The following is a 23,853-nucleotide window of genomic DNA, read 5'->3' as shown; positions in this document are numbered from 1 at the left end:
CATGGCCCTGCTCCCAAGGGAGTTGGCATTGCTCCTGGGATACAGCTCCCAGCAGGAGAGACATGCAGTGCCTTGGGAGACACGTGGCATCAGGTGGAGAGTGAGGCCTCCGAAGAAAATAACGATGTCTTCTTACGAACCCCGTCTTCCCCCGCTCGCTGAAGTAGAAGCACAACTCCCACACTATCATCTGCTGCTATTAGAGCTTTAGCAGCAGTAAAGTTACCTCTCCAAAAAAAAACAACAACAAAAATACCACCGTTTCAGACAGGAAAGTGAGTTTCATCACCCTTTTCAACCTACTCAGCGTTATGTTGTCCCAAGGCTTGGCTGGAGATGGTCTTAGAGAGTTTAAAGAAAAAAACAAAGACCTGAAAAGGTGCTGGTGGTGTTAACTCTCTTCTTGTTCCTTTTACAGGTGAAGGCTGCTTCCAAATACGTGGATGTACCCGTAAGCAAAATTTAAACAACTTCTGTCATAGTAATTTGCATCGTGCTTTGGTTGATGGCATGTGTAGCAACCCACATTATGCATTAACAGCCAAGATTGAACCATGGGCCTTCATACTTCTAATATTTGAACCAAAGAGGATATCTCCATTATGTTAATAATGAGCAGTTACCCTCTTATGGAGACCTATGAGGCTGTTTAGGCAACAATTTGCAGATGGTGTCAAAAAGGTACCATATTTATGCAATTGGCTTGAATCACATTTGAAAAAAAAAATGGGAGCAGTGCATTCTGTTGATTCTTCATTTGGACTTGTACAAATACAGTATAATTTCCAAACAAAAAGTCCAGACATGTTAGAACTGAGCCAACACACATCTAACACATTAGCTAATCTATTTTATTTTTGTTCTTCTAATTGTTGGTTTATTTTACTCTTTTGGAAAATGACTTTTTTATTACTTTGGGGAAATGGTGATGAGCTACCAACATGTGTTTGGGAAATTGTTAATGAAAATAATTTTTTCCATTTTTCTGTAATTGGTGTAGGGAAACTGTACATCGTCTCCTCTAATTAGACCTTGATTCATAAGGAAAAGAGCCCTTAATGTTCTTAGACAGAGCACTTAACTTGCCAGAAATTTACATTTAAATTAAGTTGAAGTGTAATATATGAATATTGGCTGGAATAAGGGGTTACTGTAACATTTACAGGCAGAAAGATCCTGAGCAACTGCAAATGCAGAAAAATAGATCTTAATATACCACACCAGTTCCTGCATCCAGTTAGAGGGCAGTGGAAATCAAGAGTAACTCAGTTGGGTCTGATGATGTGTATGTATAATGTGTGTATATTTAATGCAGGTGTATTGTTCTGCATGTTCTCATATGGCGAGGTGATAAATTTATCACACATCTTGGACCACATGATCTTCATTTGGGTTTTTTCAGCCCTTTGGCCCAACCTAAATGTTGCCTACAAAATTATCATATCTTGAGCCTAGCATGGAAAAGACAAACTCTTGAACACTAAGAGGTGTTGCTTGGTTTAAAATACCCCAGTGCAGATCTTGGCATCCTGTACTCTTGGAGTAATAAAAGCAAGACTTTGAGATCCTTGGGGAGAAAAACTCAGAATTTATTTCTTACCCTGAAAATGTGGAGATCCTTCGGATTAAATGTCCTAGTTGTTTCAGTGCATCTTAAATATTTAGTCATCAGAAATTTGAGCACAGAACAGCTATTTTAAGTAACTTCTAGGGTGAAGCATGGCCTTCTCTGAGGCCTCTATGTTCCAAAAGTAAAGTATCTCCAGGGAAATGGTCTCAGTAAAATGTTGTGTAACCCTTTCAAGCTTTTCCAAAAGCTTTGTACCTTGGACACCCTTGGGAGCTCTGCAGCAGGGTCTGCTCTTCTCCTCAAAGCCAGACAGATGCTCCAGTTCTTTGTGTAAATCAGAGCAGAAATCATTCACCTGGGTTAGTTTTCTGTTGTTTCCCCACCTGCCCCTGCAAATGAAACCATATTACAGAGGTTTCCTTGACAGCCCCAACATTTTTAATGAACTGAGCCACCAGCCCCACACAGCTCCCAGACCTGTGCAGAGGCCAGCCCATGGTCTGTGAGCCACTGCCTTTCCAGGGGAAGGAGAAAGAGAAACCTGTTCAGCTGGAGGACAGAGAGGAAATCCTGGTGTTGAACAGAAACCCACCACTTAAATTTGATTCTGCAAATGTTCATTTAATCTAATTCTGTAATTCTGTTGCAATTGTCTTGGTACGTACCAATCCATCTAATCCTGCCTTGGAAGAGGCACGATCAGCAGACTGAAAATTGCTTGAAAGTGTAACACTTGACTACTGCCACGTTTGTGTTGTCCTCATTGTTTTTCAAATTAATACCTTGTCATTGTTGCAGTAGGTGTTAAGAAATGTCGCTGCCATCCCAGGGGCCAAGCACTGGCCCTTTGCTTGATAATTGTTTGCTTTGTATTAAAAAACTCCCTTCCTACTGCTTTCCAAACTGTCCTCATTTTCACCCTGGAAATTACATGGATGTGTTAACTAACTTCAATTTACAGCGGCTGACAATCGTATCTTGCAGAGAAATGATACTCTGTGATCTGAGGTAAATCACAGTAATGGAAACTAATGACACTAGTTATTAACAAACTTACAATGTGCCACACAAATTCAAGGTTTTGTGGCAGCTCTTGTAATGACTCATGTTACCATGTTTTAATGGATTTCATTTGAGGTAAGTTTGAATCCAATATATCAGGCAATGTGAACTCAAACAAGATTTTTTTTTTAAAGTATTTTACATCCAGCTGCTTCAGTTCCCATTTGATTTAAAGCAATACTGTTATCCCCAAAATCTTGCATGCTTGTAGGTTGCTCTTTAAAAATCAGTTAAATTCTGCAGAGAGGTGTAGAAATGTGACATCAGGTAAGTGTTCATCAGGTAAGGAAAGGGCAAACTGCAGGAGGACAGCAGGAGATGGAAGAGAAGGAAAAGCAGTGATGAGGCTGCACAGAGAAGCTGCCCCCTGCGTCACTATTCATGTTTTTCTCTCTCTCTCTTCTTCTCTCCTCCATGCAGAAGCCAGGAATGGATGTTGCTGATGCCTATGTGACATTTGTCCGCCACTCTCAGGATGTCCTGCGTGATAAGGTCAATGAGGAGATGTATATAGAAAGGTTATTTGATGTAAGTAAATGCCCTCTCCTCCTTGGACACCAAGCAGGAGAGACCCAAAATGTGACAAAATAAGACAGGAGGATAAGTCACATTTTGAGAAAATTTATTGGTTATAGCTTTTAAAAATAAATCTTTCCCTTCTTTCTGACTAAGGCTCGTATCTGCTCTCTGCCTGCTTTAAATCTCTACTCTAGTCTACTGTGTCTTAGTCTGTGTGTGGATTTCAAAGAAACAGTATCTTCTAAGAGAGCTCTTTAATATGTTTAAGCTTGTGTAAATTTCTCTGTATCAGGACATCTCAGTCATTGTTCTCACTGTTCAAATTTGAGCCAGGTTTTTGGCAGATGTGTTTGCTAAGGGCCAACTCTTCTGCATGTTTTGCATTGTTTCATTGACCAGCACTCCAAATCTGACAGCAAATTTAACATTCTAAGCTTTAATTTTAAAAGTTAATCAAAACAGCTGATTATGAATGGGCTTTGGCATAAAGGAGGACCATGTTGTGGTGTCTGCCACCAAAGGTAAATTTGAGACGTGGTCTCCTTGGCGAAGATGGCTGGTAGGAACTGACCCAGATGTTCACAGCTGTATTTCAGTTAGACAAGATCATTTTGTTGGACTGTGAGAGAACAGTGACCTGTGATGCCTGAGTTTTTTAGGTTTGGATGCATGTCAAAAGTATCTCTGTTTTTGTCGCTCTTGTTTTGTTACAGCCTTTCTGTCCTTGTAGCTGTTCTATGGTAAAGATTTTCTGTTGATGACCAGACTGCAGCATTAGTGTTTCAGTCTCTCTAGGATATTTGTCCATATCTCAATTTCTGTTTGAAGCAGCTTCTTTCCCTACTTTCCTTCCTTCCATCTCTCAGCAGTGCCATGTCTCAATCTCCTGGCTCTGGAACTCTAACAGCCTTCTGTGCTTTCTTTACTCACTCTTTTGCTTCCTCAGTGTGCAGGGAAATCTGCTTTTTCCCCAGCCAACTTCTTCCTTCACTCGATACTTCTCTTTCTGCACATTACCTGTCCCTCAGAAACCTCTTCTTCCTTTACAATTCCCACTCTCTCTTTTCCCCATAACTTACCAGATTAAAATGGAACTTATCTCTCATGTCAAATGTTTTATCACATTATCTCAAGTGGCATGAATTAAGAGTCAAATAATCTTACTGTGTACATCTACTAGCATGACCCATATCCACTGGGAATGCCTCATTCATGCACAGAGCACAGCAGTGCCTCCTCCGGGCTCGGCTCGTGCTCGCTCCGGGGAGAGTTTGCAGCGTGAGCACCAGACGCAAATCACCCATCAAGCAGGCATGGGGAGAAAAAACAAAACATGAAACAAAAGACTGTCGCTTCCATCTGCAGCGGGCCTGCGAGTGCATTGCTCGTTTGTGTTGAAATTTATTCCACGAGCAGTTAAATTTCCAGAGCTCATCTGGACTGTTCTTTTCAATGCCCACACTGCCTTTTCCCTCATCCTTTCCCTATGATTCACAGTTGGTGTGTTTGTACCGATTTGGGCCATTATTTCCAATTTTCAAAAGGCTGTAATTAACACAAATATTGATTTCAGTTTGATCCACTCATACTTGGTTTTACCAAGCCATATTTTAAACAAATTAACAGTTGACATGAACTAAAAAGCAAAAGAGCAGCTACTTTGGTGGAAAGCAAAAATGGAAAACCCTTCTTTCCCTCCCTGCCTTCCTCAGGTCTCCCTGATCCATGTGGAATTAAATAATCAAAGATGGGGTTTTTACATTGCTCTGCCTGTTTTCACTTACACTGGCTGCAGGTGGGAATTGCAGCATGTGGGAGCTGTTCCCATTCCTGTCCCCACCACAGTGGGACAGAGTTGGGATCTGATGCTACTGGCATGTTTGCATGTGATTCATGTGTGTGAGTGTGTGCCCGTGAGCAGGGTGAGCTGCGGGGCGGTTGCTTTGCAAGGAGGGAATGGATTGTGCCAAGTCCTTGTCACCCAAAACTTGGAATTATGTTTTGAGCAGTCATGTATTGTCTTTGTCAGGTTGCAGCTGAAGGAGCTGGCTCCTGTGGTCAGCTCCCATCATGGCTCAGGTGCTCCTGGTGGATCAGTACCAGCACAGGGTTTACAGGGGAGTCACCAGACCCCATTTAAGTTGGTGCTGTGTTCACCCATGTTTGGGTAAAGGCAGGAGGAAGGGCTTAACTATTACTGAGCTCAGAAACAGCCCTGCAGCCTTTTGCCCCTCTCACCTAACTCAGCAAAGCAGCATGGTCATGGGGTCTTTAAGCCCCTTTGGTCTTATTTTCCAAGGACATTTTAGGTACTAACTACCTCTTTAATAAGAAAGAGAAGAGGAATAATCAAAAAATATATTTATGATGCTAAGTTAGAGTTGGACCTTATTTTGTTCCTTCTTCCCCCAGCATGGCAGGGGAGCAATCCTCTTAGCTGCAGTTTGTGCAGGCAGTGAGATTATTAACACTTTCACAGCCATGTCCTCAGCTGGTTTAGTGCAGCAGTGCTGTCTTGACCCGGCCAAATCTCAGTCCAGTTTAGGCTGTTGCATGACAATAGGGGCAGCAGTGGCAGCAAACAGCTTAAACCTGCCTGCAGGCAAGTCCTGTGCACCCAGTGGGGTCCCAGTAAAGACACTGACCGTGTCTTTCTGCACATCCCCTTTCTGCACAGTCCTGGGCAGTGCAGGAGCAGAGGTGAACAGTGCAAGGCTGTTATTGCACGTTTTGTGGGGTTTGAATTCCTGAGATACCCCTAATCCCCACACTTCTCTGCAATCCTGCCCTGTGTTCCCACTTATTCCCCATTTATTTCCTCCCCAGAACAGAGGCTGCAGAGTGTGTTAGGCTGTGTCCCCAGACATGCTGGGTTAATATGTCTTTTCTTGGCATTTGCCATGATTTCTTAGCTCAGAAACCATCTCTCTTCCCCTGCATCGCCTGACTTGCTTGTGCCTGCAGAACAGGGCTCTGCTCTTTGGGACATACTGGTGTTTGTGGCAGATTATTGTTACATTTCTGTGTGGTCTCTGAGTTAATCCTCTTAATTCTGCAAATTAGTCAGGATGGGTTTCCCCCCCTCCCTGAAATAGAGTCATCTTAATTTTAAAAATCTGTATTCTTGGGATCGTTGAATGAACAGATTGATCGTGGAGTTCTGCTGGTAATCAAAACCTAACTAGCTTTTTGGCAGTGCTGTTTACTGCAGAGTAACATGACTTATTTACTTGGCCTGGTTCACTAATTTGATAACATTTGAAGCTAAAATACTGTAATAAGGCCCATTGGTAGAGAGGAGTTTCAGAATAGTGTTGCAGCATCCTCTCCCTGCACTCCTGTGCCTGGCTGGGTGCTTTGGGATTTAAACCGTTTGTACTTTGCACACAATGCAGAAGGATCACAAACTCTGTGTGGTGCCTGACAGGAAGTAAAATTTTATCACTTCTTGCCCATAGAGGGGAACAGAGTTGACATATAGAATGTAACTTTTTATAGGAACAATGAGGCAGAAGCAAGTGGGTGTGTCTTAAACATAGGAAAATATCTTCAGAGTGATCTTGAGACTTCAGACCAATCCTGCAAAATTCAGGTCCTCTTTGTCTTAGGTCACTCAGAATTTCATAGGATCAGAGTTTCTACATCTGTCATTTTGTCTGAAGGCAGTGGGAGTTTTACTTGTGAGGGTCATGCCCTTTGACAGAAGTTATTTCTAGATCCATGTATGTGTGTATATCTTTACAAACACCCTTGGATACTCACAGTATAGGTTCCAACCCGTCACAACATATGCCATCCAGAAAGCCTATGATTGACTAGTAGATAGTGTGAATGCCAACCTTTCTTCCACATAAATTGGTAAACACTAATGTAAAACTTAGGGTGACTATTTCCTCCCCAGCCACAGTGAGTAGCACATACACAAAAGGCTCCTGAGCACTGGGTGAGCTCCCCGAGATCCTGCGAATTCCAGCATCCCGATGCAGTCCCTGAATAGCGCAGATGGCATTTTTCTCTCTGATGATTAATTCAATATCTTACCCAAAAAAACAAAAACATGCTTTTGATATGAGGGATCAAAACACCAAGAGAAGCTCCTAAGATTGTGAGGACCTAAAAAAAAAATTAATTTATTTTTTTCCTCCTTGTACTTCTTGAAGACACCAGCCTGAGTAGAAGATAAGGATTAAAACAGATGTGCTTAGTGCTAGTTCATCTGCTTAAATCTAGCAGTCTCTGAGATCAGTGATTAAAAAGCCATCTCTAACTTTGATGAAATCCACTGCAATGGTAATTCTGTGTCTCTGATCGCTGTCTTATGGGCCTCATGTCTGCCTAAACCGGACATAAAAAACATTTCACTGGAGATGATACATGGATTATATGGGTCAATTATACACTTAATCTGCCTTCTGGAGATTAAGCGTGTGTGGATTGACCCTGCGTATTTGGCTTGTCCTTGGCAGTTATCAGATCAGGGAGGTTGCCTTTACCAAAAAGTCTGGTAAGAACTTAATCACGCAGTGATACTGCCCGCCGAGGTGGCAGCAGCCACGGTGCTGTTTGCAGAAGGCAGTGTTACCACTTCCCTGGCACTGCGAGCCTTCAGCTCCCTGGCTCTGTGTCACAGCCGGGACAGCAGACGGAGAGCGCGCTCCGGAAACGAGAGATGAGCCTGTTCTTCTCTGCGAGGCAGAAAGGGCTCTTAGTCTTGATGGCAGGGTGGGATTAGCAGGGTCTGGCAGGTGTAGCAGGGAGGGCGGTGGGGAGACCAGGGTTTGCTCTGCCCTTGGCTGTCCTCAGTGCAGAGAAACAGTCACTCCAGGTCCTCTCATCAGCTAGGGGAGCCAGCACGTCCTTCCCACCACCTTCAGGGAGGCAAAAGCCCCTGGCTGGTGCTCCAGCATCCTGTCCTGTCCCTCAGGCTCAGCTGAATTTGCCTTTTAGGAAGCCCCAGTGATATCTCAAGGCAGATGTTGCATCTGGTGGATTTTGATGCATTTGGGGTTTCTTCCTTCGTGCCAGGAGCCCAGCAGGAGTGCTGGGGACATTGTGCAGGACAGTCCTCACGTTTCCAAAGCAGGATGCCCTTGCTGGTATCTGACTTCTAAATATCAGAGATAAAAAGGATGCAGGACACTGTGTGAGTCTCAAGACTTCAGCAAAATCCTTATACACACTTCCAGGAGCCTGAGTAAGCATTTGTCGCTGGAAGATCCACAGGCAGCTCAGCATATGTTTCAGTACCTACACATTAGAGCCTAATAGCACACCTGGGTATATTGAAAAAATACAAAACACAACTAGATCAGTTAATTCAGCAAGTCCTCTGCAGACACTGAGGCATTAGCTTATTCTTAAAATCAAATCTTTTGCCCTTAGCAGGGTTACTCACTTGAATTTTGGCAGCTCCTTCAAGGCACGCTTGCAGGATCATGGCATTTCTTGCTAGACCTTGCATGGCACAATCAAATGCCAAAACAGAGCCCTTCCCATCCTCCCCTCTTCTTCCCCTCTCCAATCTCAAAAGCCTGGTTGTGAGTCAGTGGAGCTACTCACTGTGAGTTAAAATTACTCACAGGAGGCCGGGTTGCAGGATCAGGGGAAGAGCGGATATCAGGCTGCGCGCTGGGCTCCCATCTCGGATCTGCTTGTAGCCACACTCACCACTTTCCCTTAGACAGACAACAACCTGTTTCCCTCCCACGCAGCTAGACTGCTCATTAGGGCACTAACTCTCTCCCACTCCCATCCTGATATGGCCTCCATGGAGCTATTTCTTCTGCGTTGTTTTTTGCTTTTTTTTTTTTTCCCCTCTCTCCCCTTCCAGAGGGAGTTGTGAAACAAAGACAATTAGGCACATTGATCTCAAGGGAGCACAGCTTCCTTCTCCCTCTCTGTGCATCTTTGGAGGAGCCAAAGCCATGCAGCTTTTGCTGTCCTTTGCTGGCTTGGCAGAGCTCAGACCTGGACCTGGAGTTGATCTCACTGCAGGACTTTTGCTGGGGAAAAACATAAAATTGTGGTGGCAGTTGTCAGTATATCTTCTAGGGGACAAATTCTCTTTGTCTGGAGGGGGCATAGAGTGCACTGTCCTTCTGCAGCCTCTTTTTCTCCCCATGTGCCCTCTTGGAGTCACAGGAGAGCGGGGAGAGGAGCTTAGCACTGACAGCACTCCTCAGAGGCAGCCCTTGTCCCCTGATATTCCCTTCTGTTAGCTTCACACAGCCCAGGCATGCACTGGGCACATGGCCCCTGGGCTCCCCCTCAGCGAGACTTCTTTCCTGAAGTGCTCATTTAAGTAGGCTCCATTTAATTTATTTTAGGGGGAGTCTTAATAAAATAAATCCTAGATCTGTCACTGGATTTTACATGCTTGAAAGGGGTTTTTTCCCCTCCTAAATGTCTTTATCAGAACAGCTTTTCGTGTTCCAGTAGACATTTGGTTGAAGACAGTTAATTTGATTTCTTTTCCAGAGGAGATTTTCCATTAATCATTCTAAGAAGGCAGACTGATTGCTCCGTTACGTTAAGGTCAGCATAGGCTTGCTAACATCATCTGCACCGTGCTTTTGAGCATCAGAGATTTGTGTTTTGGGGCTGGCACTGAGTGAAAGATCATTTATTTCCTGGTAGATGTGAGTAGCCAAGGCTTTGGGGAAGCAGGAGCATGGAATTCTCCATCCGGAGAGAGCCTTTTCCCGAGCAGCCTGTGGCCAGGAGCTCTGTGCCCGTTTATAACTGCGGACGAGTTTCACGGTGCGCTCTGCCTTCCAGCTAACTTTGGGAGGCTGTTGCTAATTGGAGCTCCGGTCCTGTGGGTCATCGGGGAGGAGGGCCCGGAGGTGGCCGGCCAGCCCGGCTGGTGCGGGTCCCAGCTGCGCGCAGGGGTGCGGGGCCGTGGGAAGGGCCGGGCCCGCCGGTGCCCGCAGGTGTGCGGGGCTGACCCCGGCCCGCGGCGCCGGGCTCTGCTCCCTCCCTGCGGGCTCTGCAAAGAGCCTTTGCCCGAAGGAGCTCTCGGTGCAGGGCAGAGCCCCTGCGCGGACAATGACGAATTGTCTGATTTCCAGCCGCGCCTTCAATCCGTCTTTTCCTTTTCTCCCCCTGCATCCCAGCCGCACACAATTGCTGCTCAGCCCGCGCCAGCCAGCGGTGCGTGCCAGATTAGCCGTCCCAGGTCATTTTGTTTCTCTTGATCTGCGGCTCTTTCCTTTCCCGGTGCTCCCTTAAGCCTGGCCCTGGATGTATGATATCAGCATTCAAAAATGCCTGGTGGAACTCGGGCAGGGAGCGCACTGCGGCCGGTGTTTAACCCCAGGAAGGAGAGAGACCAGGGGAGCTGCTACAATCAGGGCCCAGATGTCCAGGCAGCCTCTAGCTACTTTTTTGGAATTTTCAGGCTATAAAAGAAGCAGATAAAGTTTATCAAGTCCCACTTCATGACAGCTTCCAATTTAAACTGATAACAAGTATAATGAAAGTATTCTATAGCATGCATTGCTGTGCCTCTTACTGAGCAACTGTGCAGCCAGTTTTATCATCACTGCCTCACAGTAACAGGACTCTGGAATCAGGACAGAAAAATAGCAGTTGTGTGGATATTGTGTTTTACTAAGCTGCTTTATATAGAAACTCAGATTTTAACATGTCAACTTCATTTCTTTTTTGAAAAATGGAAATAAGCAGAGAATATTTTATAAGTTAAAAATGTATTTGAGAACAAGCATCCATACAGGAGTGGTTTTCTGTTTGTGCGCCTTTATAGATTTTTATGCAGAAGCTCTTTCATTTAGGAAAAGAGAAGTCTGCAAATTCCTGCAAAGCAGCAGGTTTTTGGGGATTTAATTTGGCAGTTCCTAGTGAATGCTGTGCACTTTGCAGAGCTGTATCTGCAGTGAAGGAGAGAGAGCTCAGCACCCAGAGCCCACCTGGTGGTGTGCCCAGGCCCCCGCTCTGTGTGCAGGGATACGGGATGCTCCGTGCCAGCACAGCCTGGAAAGGCAGGGTCTTCCAGTTCAGGGCTTCATGTAGCCAGGACAGGCTTTACCTGTTACCTAAAAGGGGCATTTTCTGGAGGTGTAATTCAGTGTGTAAACAGGATTAGGGCTGTCTGGTCTCAGAGGGGAAATGAGGCACCTGCTCAGCCTGCAAACCCGACAGGTTTAAGCATGGGATGTCCCTGGTTTGAGGACATTGTGGAGGGGAGAGAAGTTTGGGGTGGCAGCCTGCTTCCTTCCCAGATCACTGTGAGCACCAGCTCCTGCACCTCCTGCCATGGAGCAGTAGTTTTTTGCACAGGGGTCTCCCCTGCAGTTTTCTCTGCCTGCTTCCCTCCATCCAGCCCCGACCAGCACATGGCCTGGCAGGCCTGCCCTCCTCAGAGCAGCAGCAGGACGTGGCTGGGATGGGTTCAGAGATGATCTATGCATGGGCTGGTGTTGGTGTTTGCTCACAGCAAACCCCAGCAGATTGGGACCAGGACATCCCTGGCTGTAGGAAGAGAGGAGCCAGCAGTGCAGTTGCTTTTTCCATGAGATTCTCCCCAGGGCAGAAGGGGAGTCATTGGCACATTGACCCATCACTCCTGCTGGGGATGCGAGTGTATGGCTCTTTGCTAGGCAGACTTTGGTGTCTGACTAGCAGAGCAGATCACCCTGACATACGGCTTGGGGCCACCTGAATGAGTACAAAGCATCATGTCCTCAGCATCAGACTTGTTCCTCCCCCCTGAAGAAGCAGCAGCGTTGCAGATCCCTTTCTGGCTGTGTCCCTGCTGTGGGAAGCTTTTGCCTGTGTGCTGAGAGTGCACTGAGGGTTGGCACAGACAAACCTGCACCCTCTGTGGTGTGTGGAGTCCCAGCCGACAGGACACTGTAGGTGTTACTGGTGGGTGCAGCACCGAGAGCAGGGGCTGTTAGGGGTGAGCTTCTTGGGCACGTGTTTGTTGGGGACCTTGGCCCCACCAACACAAAAGATGTTGACCCTCCCTTTCTGAAAATGAAAAAACTTTGGATTAATAGCAGGGAGAAATCTACAGCAAGGACCATGCAGGTCGGTCTGTGCCCCTTTGGAGAGCCGGGAATTGGGGTGATCCCCCAGCACAGGCAGCACCCCCGGGAGCCCCGGCCTCCCTCCCGTTAACACCTGTGGCACCGACCTGCCGAGCCCCGCCGGGCCCGAGCCCCAGCCAATTAAGGGTGAGGCGGCAGCCTGAGCGCGGCCCGGCGCCGAGATCCCCGAGCAGTGGGTGCTCTCAGGTGCCATATGTACTGCAAAGAGCGTGCGGCACTTCCCCGCGCACGGCTCTGCGCGCCGCGCTCGCTCGGAACGCTCTTCCCTGCTGGAATCGAGCTCTTACGCGATTCAAAGTTGTTTTGTGGTTTATTTTTGGGAAAGGGGGGGAAAAGAAATAATGTAATTCGGTGATGCCATTTGCATCCTAGACAGATGATGAGTTGCTCTGGCTAGCAGCTTAACCCTATTAGGCAACGTTAGGGACTGTGACTTTATTAAATAATAATACAAATTATTTTCATATCAAGACCCTTTGACTTTGTAACTTCCTCGTATTGGTACGTTGTCAACAAGAATGAAATTTCGTAGTTAAGAATATAAAATAGAGTAAAAGGCATCCAGAATTCACAGCTCTGGGGTGGATGTTGAAGAACATGCTGTGTGTACTCGCAGTGATAGCATTATAGTGGTACATGAAATACCAGGGAAAAAAGTACTTTTGCTTCAGTAGTAGCTGTGAGTGTCACCTGGGAGACTCCAGACTTATTCTACAAGGCTTTGGTAGAACAAGGTCAAAATTTTATATCCAAAAAAAAAAGACCTCAAGGTTTCAGGGGATTTTTATCAAATTGCTAGCACTTTGCCAGATCTCTAGAATTTAATGTGCAGTTTTATAGAGAGTCTTAGTTCTGAAAATGAGGGTCATGTTGCCTGCCGTGAGGACCACTCACCCAGAGCCCTGCTGAGCACAGCTAACAGGGGCTTTGCTCACAGGGGTGAGGTGCAGGCGTGGGGTGCCCAGTTTGGCAAAGGGGTCACAAATCCCAAACACTGACGGTTCCTGAACATACCAAGGCAAAGACCCTGCAGAGAAGTTAAATTAGCACACTGCAAACTGTCACCAGAGCTTAGATTTATTTTCTGGAAGATACTTCCCAAAGGGTCTGAATTTGGGGTGAATCACCTTTCTACCAGCAACCCGAGGGCTGCTTGAAGCCCTCCCAGTGCTCTGCCGTGTGCTCTGGGGAGCTACACCAGCAGACCTACTTTTGATGTTGGCTTTTCATACCTAACTTAAAGAATTGTGTGCCACAGAAAAGCTGCCTAATGACCGGACAGTGTTATTATCTGGCATGAAGCAGCATAGCAGGACGATAACTATTTATTTACTCTTTGTGGATAATGTTCTGTTATTTTCTAGTCTTTGGCAATAGCAAGAGAGCATCTGATATATACAATATTGGTGTGTATCCAATTGTTTGTGAACATCCCAAGTTTTGAAACATGGTTGTGAGAGAGGAATATAAGCTTAAGCTTGAAAGGCTAAAAAGCAGAAAGCCCCACACGTAAATGCTATTATACACTTAATGAGGCAGGGTTTAAAAAAAAAAATCAGCCACACAAGTTGGTTTTATCAAAGAAAATGTATAAATAACAACCAGTGATTCAGAGTGCCTCACAAAGGGAAAAGCAGGGACGGGAAGCTAGCACTTCACTTGTGGCATTCAGATAATTCTATTTACTACACTAATCTTTTGGGCTTAGCAATTGACAATCAATATATTATTATCAACAAGCGTTAATGCAAACAAAAAGCTTCTATTTCTTTTTTTAACTGTGTTCCCCTAAGTCCCTTAAATTTAATTAAAACCAGACAGCTCTCCTTCTAGTACAAATTAGAGTTAAAATCATATTAAATATTTGTTCCACGGGAAAACAAAAGTGTCAGCTTGTGCTACCAGGTTTGGCTGTTTCTTTTTTCCTCCTTTTTTTTTTTTTTTTTTTTTTTTTTTACACACAGAGGGGGAAAAAAAAAATACCAGCTACTCAAAGTTAAAATAAAGTCTCTCTCCCTCCCTCCCCGTCTCCCAAGACTACTGTCTATAACATGTTGTTCCTTATAGAAAGTGGGATATGGTGGCATTTGCTTGATTAACTTGCTCGACAAAAGTGACAGCTGCTGTGGGTGCATGTAGCTAAGCTGCACAGCGCAGTTCCGCCTTTGTACATCTGTCAGCAAAAAAGGAGGAATAAAGAGTGAAAAGAGACAAATTGGTCCCAAAAGGCAATCCATTCAACTCAGGAGGTTTGCTCTATTCAAGCACTCGCTGGGAATCTCAAGTGCTAGGTAGCTTATTCAATTTCATTCATTCTTTAGAATGAGCCCTCAAGTGTTTAATTTCTTATTCTGTTGAATAAAAGGGGAGCTTTTTTTTTTATTGGAAGCATTAATTGTAAGACTAGCTGATCAATGCCTGCAATATTAACTCATTGCTTATTTTATGGTTAGCTGTGTGCTCCGAGGGCCACAGCCGCTAAACTTATTTCTGTAACGTGGGCAGTGTCACATCAATTTCTGTGCTCCTGGAAAACCTGGGCACTCACAGCAATGTTGTTCTCAGTGCCCTGAGCCCTGTGCCCTGCCCAGCCTGGGGGAATGGTCCAAATCCTTGGCAGGTGTAAATCGAAAGAGCCTCTGGGTCATTATTGGTGCCACCCATGGCTGCGGCCAGGACACGACCGAGCCAGATGCTCTGTGCCTGGGGGCTCAGCCCTGAGCCCACTGCAGGTTTGGCCCTCTGTGCTGGAAGAGGTTTTACAGCTCCAAATGCTGAGCTGCCTTTGGGTGGTTCTTTGGTCCCCAGCAAAGGGCAGGGCAGGGGAGCCCTTCAGCAGGGCTCTGTGGAGTAATACCCAGAGCACAGTATGGATTTTGATGAGTAGAGGCAAAGAAAGCTGATGAGAGGATGGGATGGGGTTTGCTGCATGGACAGGTCTCTGCTTGCCCTCCAGAAAATCTATGCTTTTAGGGGAGAGGTGTGCCTCTTCCTTCTTCCAGGTGTGGCAGAAGGTCCATCTCAGTCTCCTCATTGACACTGGGGACCAGAATGGTGTTTGTGTTTGAGTGCCTGTGGCTCTTCACCCACCTCAGCTCTGTCACCTTCTCCTCCAGGGCCACTGCCACATATCTTAACTCAAGCTTTTCAGACACACTTGTGTCACCCTGTCCCTGCTCTATCCCCATTCTCCCAGCCTGGGGCACAGCACATCTGCTGCAGCAACACAAAACTCGGGTTTCCAGAACAGCCTGAAAAACAGCTGGGCTCAGCTCTGCCAGCCTGGCCAAGACCTTGGGAGCAGGGCAAGAGTCACTGCCCTCATCCACATCCAGCATCCCAGCAGAGCTGGCCGTTGGAAAAGGGATTGCATAAGCTGCTCTGTATGTTCATGCTGGGAATGTCTCTTTATTTCTGATAGACAAGAGTAGAAACTGCATTGACTGAGGCCCTGTGCTTTGGGCTTGCCATCTTTACCAAGGTTTTGGAACAGCAATGACTGCCTGTAACCAGGAGCGAATGAGACGTTGAGGGAAGGTGGAGAGGAGCACTCTGGTGGCCACAGAAGACTGAATGGACAAGAATGATCCTTCCAAGAGCGCCGTAGGGAGATCTGGGCTTTGGGCTGCAGGGCTGCAGGCACTTCTGGTGTACAGATCTGGCTGTGCTGCTGGGCACACTGAGGGGCAGGAAGGGACACAGTGCCTGGGGCTGGCAGGCTGCTCCTGAAGAGTTCCTGCTCCCGCTCTCCACACAAGTCCTGCTCCCACCCTGGCAGCTGTGTGCACAGGGCTGGTCCCCAGGCAGTGTGTCCCTGCACTGCTGTGGCTGTGTCCCTCCCTTCCCCGTGGAGATGGCACCTGCTCAGGGGGGGTGGCTGCCATGAATACTCGTGACAACACCGAGTACCCAGTTTGATCTCAGGGCCACCCAGGACTGGGATGGACACGGCTCTGTCAGCTGTCCCCTACTGTCAGCAGCTGTAAAGCATCACAGCCCCATTCTGCCTTCCCCCAGCTGAGCTTCTGGCCCATTGGACAGGGATGCAAACGCCAGAAACAAAGAATTGGTAATTTTTTTTTCTTTTTTTCCTGTCTGATCAAATCACTTTGAGCTGTTGCCTGAGAGCAGGTTCAGTTTTCCTTTGGGAAGTAAGACTCACAGCCAGCCTTTTCCTCTCTCCGTTCCCACCTCTGTGGTCCCCTCACTTCATGCTGGCCAGCTCAGGGATGCTGTGGTGGCGTCCCCCCAGCATCCAGTTCCTCATCTTTGGAACACCTTGAATTCAAGGGTTCATTTCAAAGCTGCCTTTCAGCATTTCAAAACAAGCCCATGTCCTGGACAAAGAGAGGGAGCCAGCCAGCATTCGGAGCCTCTTTGTGCAGTGTGTGTCACAGTTTTAAATAGATTTGCCCTGCTTGGATTGGTTCTGGTTGGAAAGCGAGTACTGAAATGAGAGGTCATAGGGGAGAGTTACTATGGTAATTGAGTAGTATCACCAGTAGTTTTGCTCTTATGAGCATTAAAGCACATAATAATAGACAAACAACAGTGGTTAAAGCAAGCAGGTAGGATTACTATGTTCTTTTGTCAGAAGTATATAATGTCTTGTAGTCAGTTTTAAAGACTTCTCAACCCCAAATCCACCCAGCAGTCACCTGCTGAGTAATTTTGTATGCCTAATCTCTAGCCCTTAACTACAAGCTTTCTGCTAATTTGAGGCAAATGGGTATTTTTGACACTAAATAGGGCAGTAAAGAATCCCTGACCTAGAAAAACTCTGTTCCAAGGCACTGAGAGCAGAAAAATATTCTTTCAGCATCCTTGTGAGACCTTTGGAATGACATAAAATAGCTTTGACTAAACTGTGCTGCAGCCTTCGATTAATGGTTTGCAGAAACTTGCTGAACATCCCTACTACAACTTCCCCCATAAAACTTGTCACTTCAGATTGCCATCAGCCACCACAACAATAATCATTTCATGCCTATTGCTAATTGCAAGCACAGCTGAGGCTCAGCAGGGTGCTCTTGCACAGTCCCAGGCCTTTATACCAGCCTCAATCTGTTGTATGGCACTTGTTCACACACAAAAAAACTACCAGTAAAGGCAGAAAGAGGCAGAGTCACAGGTTCCTTGTAATCCCTCTGCTACCCTGCTGACAACCCAGCCCTATAAGCATTCCTGGTTTTGTCCCACTCTTTACAAAAGCTGAAGTGACCTTAAGCTACTAGTATGTGAGCTTTTGAATGAAGAATACAGCTCCTTCAGGTGCCTTAAGAAGCAGTGTTGCATCTGGCTTACGAGATTCTGTTTGCAGCACTCCTGGGGTGAGCTGTGGCTTCCTGTAACATGTAAAATATGAGTGTGAACTCAAGGTTCGTGGCAAGGAACAGGAGGTCATGCTTCCATTCAGCACACACCAAAGAGAACCGGGCTTTGCAGATGTTCCTGGGTGTGTGTAATGACACCACCTCCCAGAAAGCACAGGAGCCCAGCACAGGGCTGGGTTTTGATAAAATGTGCCACATTCAGTGTGCTACTTGCAGATTTATTCATACCAATTTCTACAATTTATGTATTCAGAGACAAACTTGCTATTTCAGGAACTTATTGATCATGTTTTTGCATTCAAAAAAAAAAAAAAATAAGGCAGAGGGCTGGGGAACAAGCAAGCTTATTGCTCAAGCTGGTTGGGGTGTTGGATGGGCAGCGTAGAAGTGCAGGTTTGTAATGCTCCAGCTCCTGTAATGCCCATCCCAGCTGGCCCATGGCCCACCTATCCACCCAGCCTACCCCCAGCAAAGAGGGTTGCTGTGAAAGACAGGAGAACAGGAAAACAAACCTGAAAGAGGGATCGAATTCCTCTCTGTACAATTACAGTACTTGCTTGCAGTGACTGGGCTCTGACAGTGTCTGCATTTCCTCTGCTGGCACTGGCTCATGGTGTAGCCATGGGGCTGTGGTTTGCCTCTGCCAGAGCCCTGTGCCCCTCTCTGCTGAGATCCTGCTGGAGGAGTGGTACCCACCATGCATCCATGAGGATGCAGGCTCCCCAGCCTGTGCCCCCAGACTGAGTGTAAATTGTCCCCTAGAGAAGGGACAGCAAGCAGCACCACTAATGTGTGTGTGTGTACTACAGTGAGCTACATGTGGGGTTTTGTCCACAGGCCTCGACCATCAGGGAGGTCCATTCATTCTTTATAACCAGGCATGAGGAGTTTTTTGCAGAAAATATATTTATGGTATTTTCTTTGGCCCATGCCACAACTGTGCTGTGGTTCCAGAAATGTGCCTGAAATGTGTTGCAAACCCCTTGTCAGAGCCCAGAGTTCAGTATTTGGGCTGTGGCCTCTGCACCTTGTCTTTGGGGACGAGCCACAAGGCTGGAGCTGGATCCCTGAGGGGACCCTGTGTCCGCAGCATGAAGCCCACTGCCCCCCAGGGCATGGCAGACCCCCTTGGGGAAAGCAAGGTGGGTCCCCACAGGACCACTCCGTGCTCTTTTGTCTGAGGTGAATACATTTCTGTTTAGGAGCATTTGGCTTTTTTGTTGTTTTTTTAATAATATAGTCATATGCAAATGTTATCTTCTTTGGTAGGTTAGTCATGAATCAGAGGGCTTATGCGTCTTATAGCACATCAACACTAGCGAGAGCTAAAGGGAACATTTAATTTATGGGCTAACTTATTTTTATGAATATGCAGGGCTGAAATTCAGCAGTTGGTGTGTGCTCTATGAAGTGACGTGACGGTTTTGTGTATCAAGATCAATGAATTAGACTTTGTCTTTTCCTCATAAAGCAGAAAGTCTTAGGAGTAAGTTGGCTTTGAGAAAGAGAGCTCCTTTCATGCAGCCGAGCGCTGCGCCCGGCTGAGCCCTTGTCAGCCGCTGCTCGAGAGGAGAGGAGTGCAATTCACATTTGCTTCCAAGGAGTTTGCATCTCCCCAGAACCCAGAGTGTTTGAAGTGCCCTCCAGAAACACAGAAAAGCATTTCATTTGGCTTACTCGGAAGGTCTCCCAGCAGCAAAGTCACCTTGCCAATACCCTCTGGGCAGAGGTTATAATTTCTGTTTGGGATCACATAGCCCTGTGGGCGTGTGTGGCGTGGGACAGACAGAAATGGCAGGACCTGCCCCTGCCGGGGACTTCTCATCTCATGTGGAGTTGACACAAACACCCAGCAGATCGTTCTGTGGAAGCTGGGAGGCGGCAGGGAAGGGAGGGGGCGTGTGTGTGTAACACATGGTTGTGCCCTTCCTCTGGGGGCTCCGATTTGGAGAGGTGGCAGAAGGGGAAGGAGGTGTTTGGCTGACCTGGGCATCCATGTGCCAGCCCTGGGTCACAGCTAATGTCACCCAAGAGCATGACTCAGTTAAGTGCTGATTGCAGAAAAGCAGCTTTACGAACATTAACAATTTCTCTGTTTTGCCCGCGTGGGTCTGCAGCATTTCATGGGAACCCAGGCAGATCCTCCAGTGACAGCAATTGCTCTGTGCCACCCAGCCACCAGCTGGCTGTTGGCTGTCCTGGGTCCATGTACCTGGGATCCTCAGGGGATATCCAGGGACGCTCTGACTTCTCAGACTAGTCTGAGGCATTGGAAGGTATGAAGCCCCACCAGACCTTCATGTCTCCTACACTCATCAGGTCCACACCAGCTGCCCAGGTCACTTCACTCACTGTTCAACCCCAGCCTGATGCCAGCACCTCAGGTGACAGCTGAGAGCTCCTGCTTGCCAGTCTCAATTAGTCTCAACCAAGCTCTTGCCAGCTTTCTGTCCTGGAGAGGAAGGGTCAGCAGAATCTCTGCCACAAGTTACACAAGGTGTAAGCATTTAGCATGAGGTCACCACATGCCATTTCTTCGGTGACTCTTTCATCTCCTTATTTCCTCCCTGTCTTAAAGTAGAGGAGCATCATTGGAATTGGGGGGAAAACTCTTCCCCATGCAGCTCCTGGGTGTACTGCCACTCAGCTCAGAGATGTGTGTTGAGCACACATTTTTGTGGTGCAGGGCTGCTTTAGCTTAGACTCATTTGTTTGCTTTGGTGAGCCTCATGCCACCTTGTGGGTGCCAGTGTCAAAGGATGGAGGGAAGCAAATCCCTGGCAAGTTTTGCAGTTACAGAATTTTTAGTTGTCTCCATTCCCCTGCTGCACGAGCAGCAGGACAGGGCATGTTCTGTATCAGAGACCCCCAGCCCGAGGGGGCACTGAGGGGGCACCAAGACCTGACTTGAACTGGTGCGAGGTTTCAGGCTCGCTGGGAGGCAGCTGCATCCCAGACTACGGATGGTGCTCTGTCAGGATCTTCATAAACTGCTCTGGCGGAGTTTCTTTGGTATTTTAACTGGTTCTAGATTAATTGCATCTGGTCTGCAGTATGGGGTTTGATCTCTGTGTGTAAGAGAGGTCACAAGAAGGGTGCAACTGTGCATACAGAGGTGTGGTGGGTTTTGCCTGCTTTGTAACCACCCCTTGTGCTGAGCACCTTGGGGAGGTTTTGTGGCTCCCCACCCACCCCCAAGACCCTGCTTTTCCTGCTCTTGAGGGCTCGTTGCTGCTCTGTGTGGCATCAGGGCTCTGATCCACAGCCCACCAGAGCCTTCCTGCACTGCAGGCTGCTGCCACGCTGCTGCCAGCCTTTCTCACAGACAACAGCACAATTTCAGCCCCTGGAGGGGCTCTGTGAGTTCAGCAGCTTGAAACAAGCTGATTTCTTTGCTACTTTTCCATCTTTCATAACTGTGAGGGTGAAACCAAACCACTTCCCACACAGCCTGGGAAGGCACCCACCCGTAGGTGCTTACACAGGCATCCTTCTCCCCAGCCAAACCTTGCCCCGCATGAGTCTCCCCTCTGCTCACCCTGAGGGTCCCAGACTCATCCTGTGGCTGTTTATGATTGAATTTGAAGATGGTAAGTAACCTGAGTGTGGGACCAACATCCTTAAAGGCAGGACTGTGTTCTCACTATGGGGGAAACAGGTTAAAAACATGGCTCGAGCCAAGCACACATCACTGCTGGCAAGTGCCATCAATGGCAAAATCAGATTACAAAGCCTTGTGGCACTACTGGTGGCCTTTACCCTCCTAATAAGTTTATTTTGTTGTTATTGTTATTAAAATTTTAAAGCCCATGCATGGAAGTTCTGTGTAAGAGCAGATGCCAGTCTCCCCTCTCAGTCTGTGGCCCCCCTTGAGCAGGCTGGCAGGTGGCTGTGGGGTCAGAGGTGGCTGTGGGGGTCAGAAGCAGGGATGCTGAGGGGATGCTGGGGCACAGGTGTCAGTCAGGGCATCACACACAGCCCCGTGTGGGTGCTGGAGAAGCCGTGTCTCTCTTGCAGCAATGGTACACCAGCTCCATGAGTGTTGTGTGCACCTGGCTGACAGACCGCATGGACCTGCAGCTCCACATCTACCAGCTGAAAACCCTCATCAGGATAGTCAAGGTAAGCACACAAGGGGTGCCCAGTGCCCCTCACTGTCTGCAGGAGCGTGTGTGTGTGCTCCTGCAGGCGTGGGGCAGGTGCTCTGTCACTGGCAGATAAATGAAGGATTCATTAAAATTCCTTTAAAGAATTAAGATAACTATGTCTATGGCAGGTAGTGCTGGATGAACAGGAACTTTAGATGCAGAGAGAGGTAAAATACAGGTGTGCAAATAAGAACAAAGTAATTTCTTGCATTAAAAACAAAAACCAGACTCTTGCTATTTGACCTTACCTGTAGAGTAAGTGCACCAAAATTAGCCTTTTTCTGGACAAATTCACTGATCACACCTGTGAGCTCTAAAACGGATTAAATCAACCCAAAAGTTTTTAATGCTGTTTTGCTACAAACATTTAAGCCCGGCTATGGCTCGTGATTATTGTCAGAATGCAAATGAGATTGTTCTCATAGTTAATTGAAGTTGTTTCTTTTACAATGGATGTATATAATCAACTCTAAGAGATCACAAAGGTGAGATAACATACCCTGAAAGTACCATTTTTTTCTTTAAGTGCACGTGTATGTGTATATCTGTGTGTGTGCATGCCTTGGACTAATGATAATTATTTCAGTGTGAAATCACAGTGGTTTACATGAAATAATAAGATCACAGAAGGGGGTAAATATATTTTTGATCATTTTAGGTTCTATCTAATGCTTTTTGGTCTAGTATTTTATAATGTTTATGGTCTTGTGTGCAGTGAACACATTGAAGGCATGAATAAATTAAAACTGAAATGTATTAAATGTGCTTTTCATAACTGAAAACAACAGGCACAGACAGATTATTCCTACTTGTCAGCTAGCTGAGGAAAGCTTTTTTTCCTTGTGCTTTATTTATACCAATATTACATTCAGAAGCAGCTATAACAAACCCAAGGACTTTCTGAAATAGCAGAACAGTAAATAGTTTCTATGCAGAGCACAGAGCAGAATTAAATGAACAACGAGACCAGAGTTTTATCTCACAGAGTTGAGAAGGTTTTAAAGATAAATTCAAATAAGAGATGTTAATTGTAATAACAAGGGAAGTATGGAAATCATGGAAATAAAATTCCAGATTGAGGCGAAGAAAGGGGGATTTAAGAAACATGTGCCCCATGCTTATATTTATACCTCAGTAATTTTGTCCAGTATCCTGGACTTAGTTTATTTAATCCCTATACTGGAGGTAGGATTGTTTAATATGGAGCATTCCAGGAATGTGTAATCATGTCTGTGGGTATGGGGGATAAGCATCCTGCTGCTTGAAGAGAAATAACTGGCATTAGAGGCAGGATGAACACATCCAGGAGCCAGGGAAGTCAGTCAGAGCAGAGCCCTTATATTGCTTCGATGTCTTTTTAGACACCAGCCCACCCTATGCAAAGCTCCCCTGAGCTGCTTTGAAGCGGTCCAGCCCAGCCCACAAAGGCAGGGCTGCAGCCACAGAGCTGTAATTTGTTGCCCAAGGCACCCTGAAGGCTCCTCTGCCACGCCAGAATGGTGGCCAGAGATGCTCCTGTGGCCTCTGCACTTCCCAGGCGATGCGAAATGTCCCCAGGGCTGGGATTTCCCTGGTCTCCCAGCCTCTCCCATCAGTGGCCCCAAACCCCAGCACAGGGGCACAGGTTGGCTCCTGCAGGGGAGCTGGTGCTGGCCTGACCTCTCCCTGTGTCTGCTGTAGAAAACGTACCGAGATTTCCGATTGCAAGGCGTGCTGGACTCCACCTTGAACAGCAAAACCTACGAGACCATCCGGAACCGGCTGACAGTGGAGGAGGCCACGGCGTCGGTCAGCGAGGGCGGGGGGCTCCAGGGCATCACCATGAAGGACAGCGATGAGGAGGATGAGGAGGACGACTAGGGGAGCTGGAGCACCGGCTGGGGGTCGCCTGGTATCCGTGCATGTACCTCGTCTGTAACTCAGTTAGCCACATTAGGAATTTTTATGTCAGCTCTAAATGCCCATGAGAAGTTTACCAATACAAATGCCATGTTAGCTGTGTGGTAATAAGATTAGCACCTCTCTTTGATTCATCAGTTTCCTAATTTCATATCTATATGTTCATAAGCAATATGGAGCACCATTGTTTAATACTGTTAATGGAAAAACTACATAGAAAACATCCTAGGTGTGTCCCTGTTATTAAAGTT

General features: G+C 46.8%; 1 protein-coding gene across 5 annotated transcripts in view; it reads left to right on the top strand.

Moving 5' to 3' along the window:
- The window catches only part of CADPS (calcium dependent secretion activator), a gene marked incomplete at both ends in the record, with an annotated part of 201,076 nt that extends 177,513 nt beyond the window's left edge, over positions 1-23,563 (top strand). For all 5 annotated transcript variants that reach the window (XM_084214180.1, XM_084214178.1, XM_084214177.1 and 2 more), the window contains 4 exons: positions 419-451; positions 3,053-3,160; positions 21,573-21,677; positions 23,384-23,563. In XM_084214180.1, coding sequence (XP_084070306.1) covers positions 419-451; positions 3,053-3,160; positions 21,573-21,677; positions 23,384-23,563 — 426 coding nt within the window. The remainder of the gene's footprint in view (positions 1-418; positions 452-3,052; positions 3,161-21,572; positions 21,678-23,383) is intronic.
- Between the last annotated feature and the right edge of the window lie 290 nt (positions 23,564-23,853).

Source organism: Fringilla coelebs (assembly GCF_963513975.1).
Source record: "Fringilla coelebs genome assembly, chromosome: 13".
Classification (NCBI taxonomy): domain Eukaryota; kingdom Metazoa; phylum Chordata; class Aves; order Passeriformes; family Fringillidae; genus Fringilla; species Fringilla coelebs.
The sequence above is the reverse complement of the archived record's forward strand: the minus strand, read 5'-3'. Positions and strand labels throughout refer to the sequence as shown.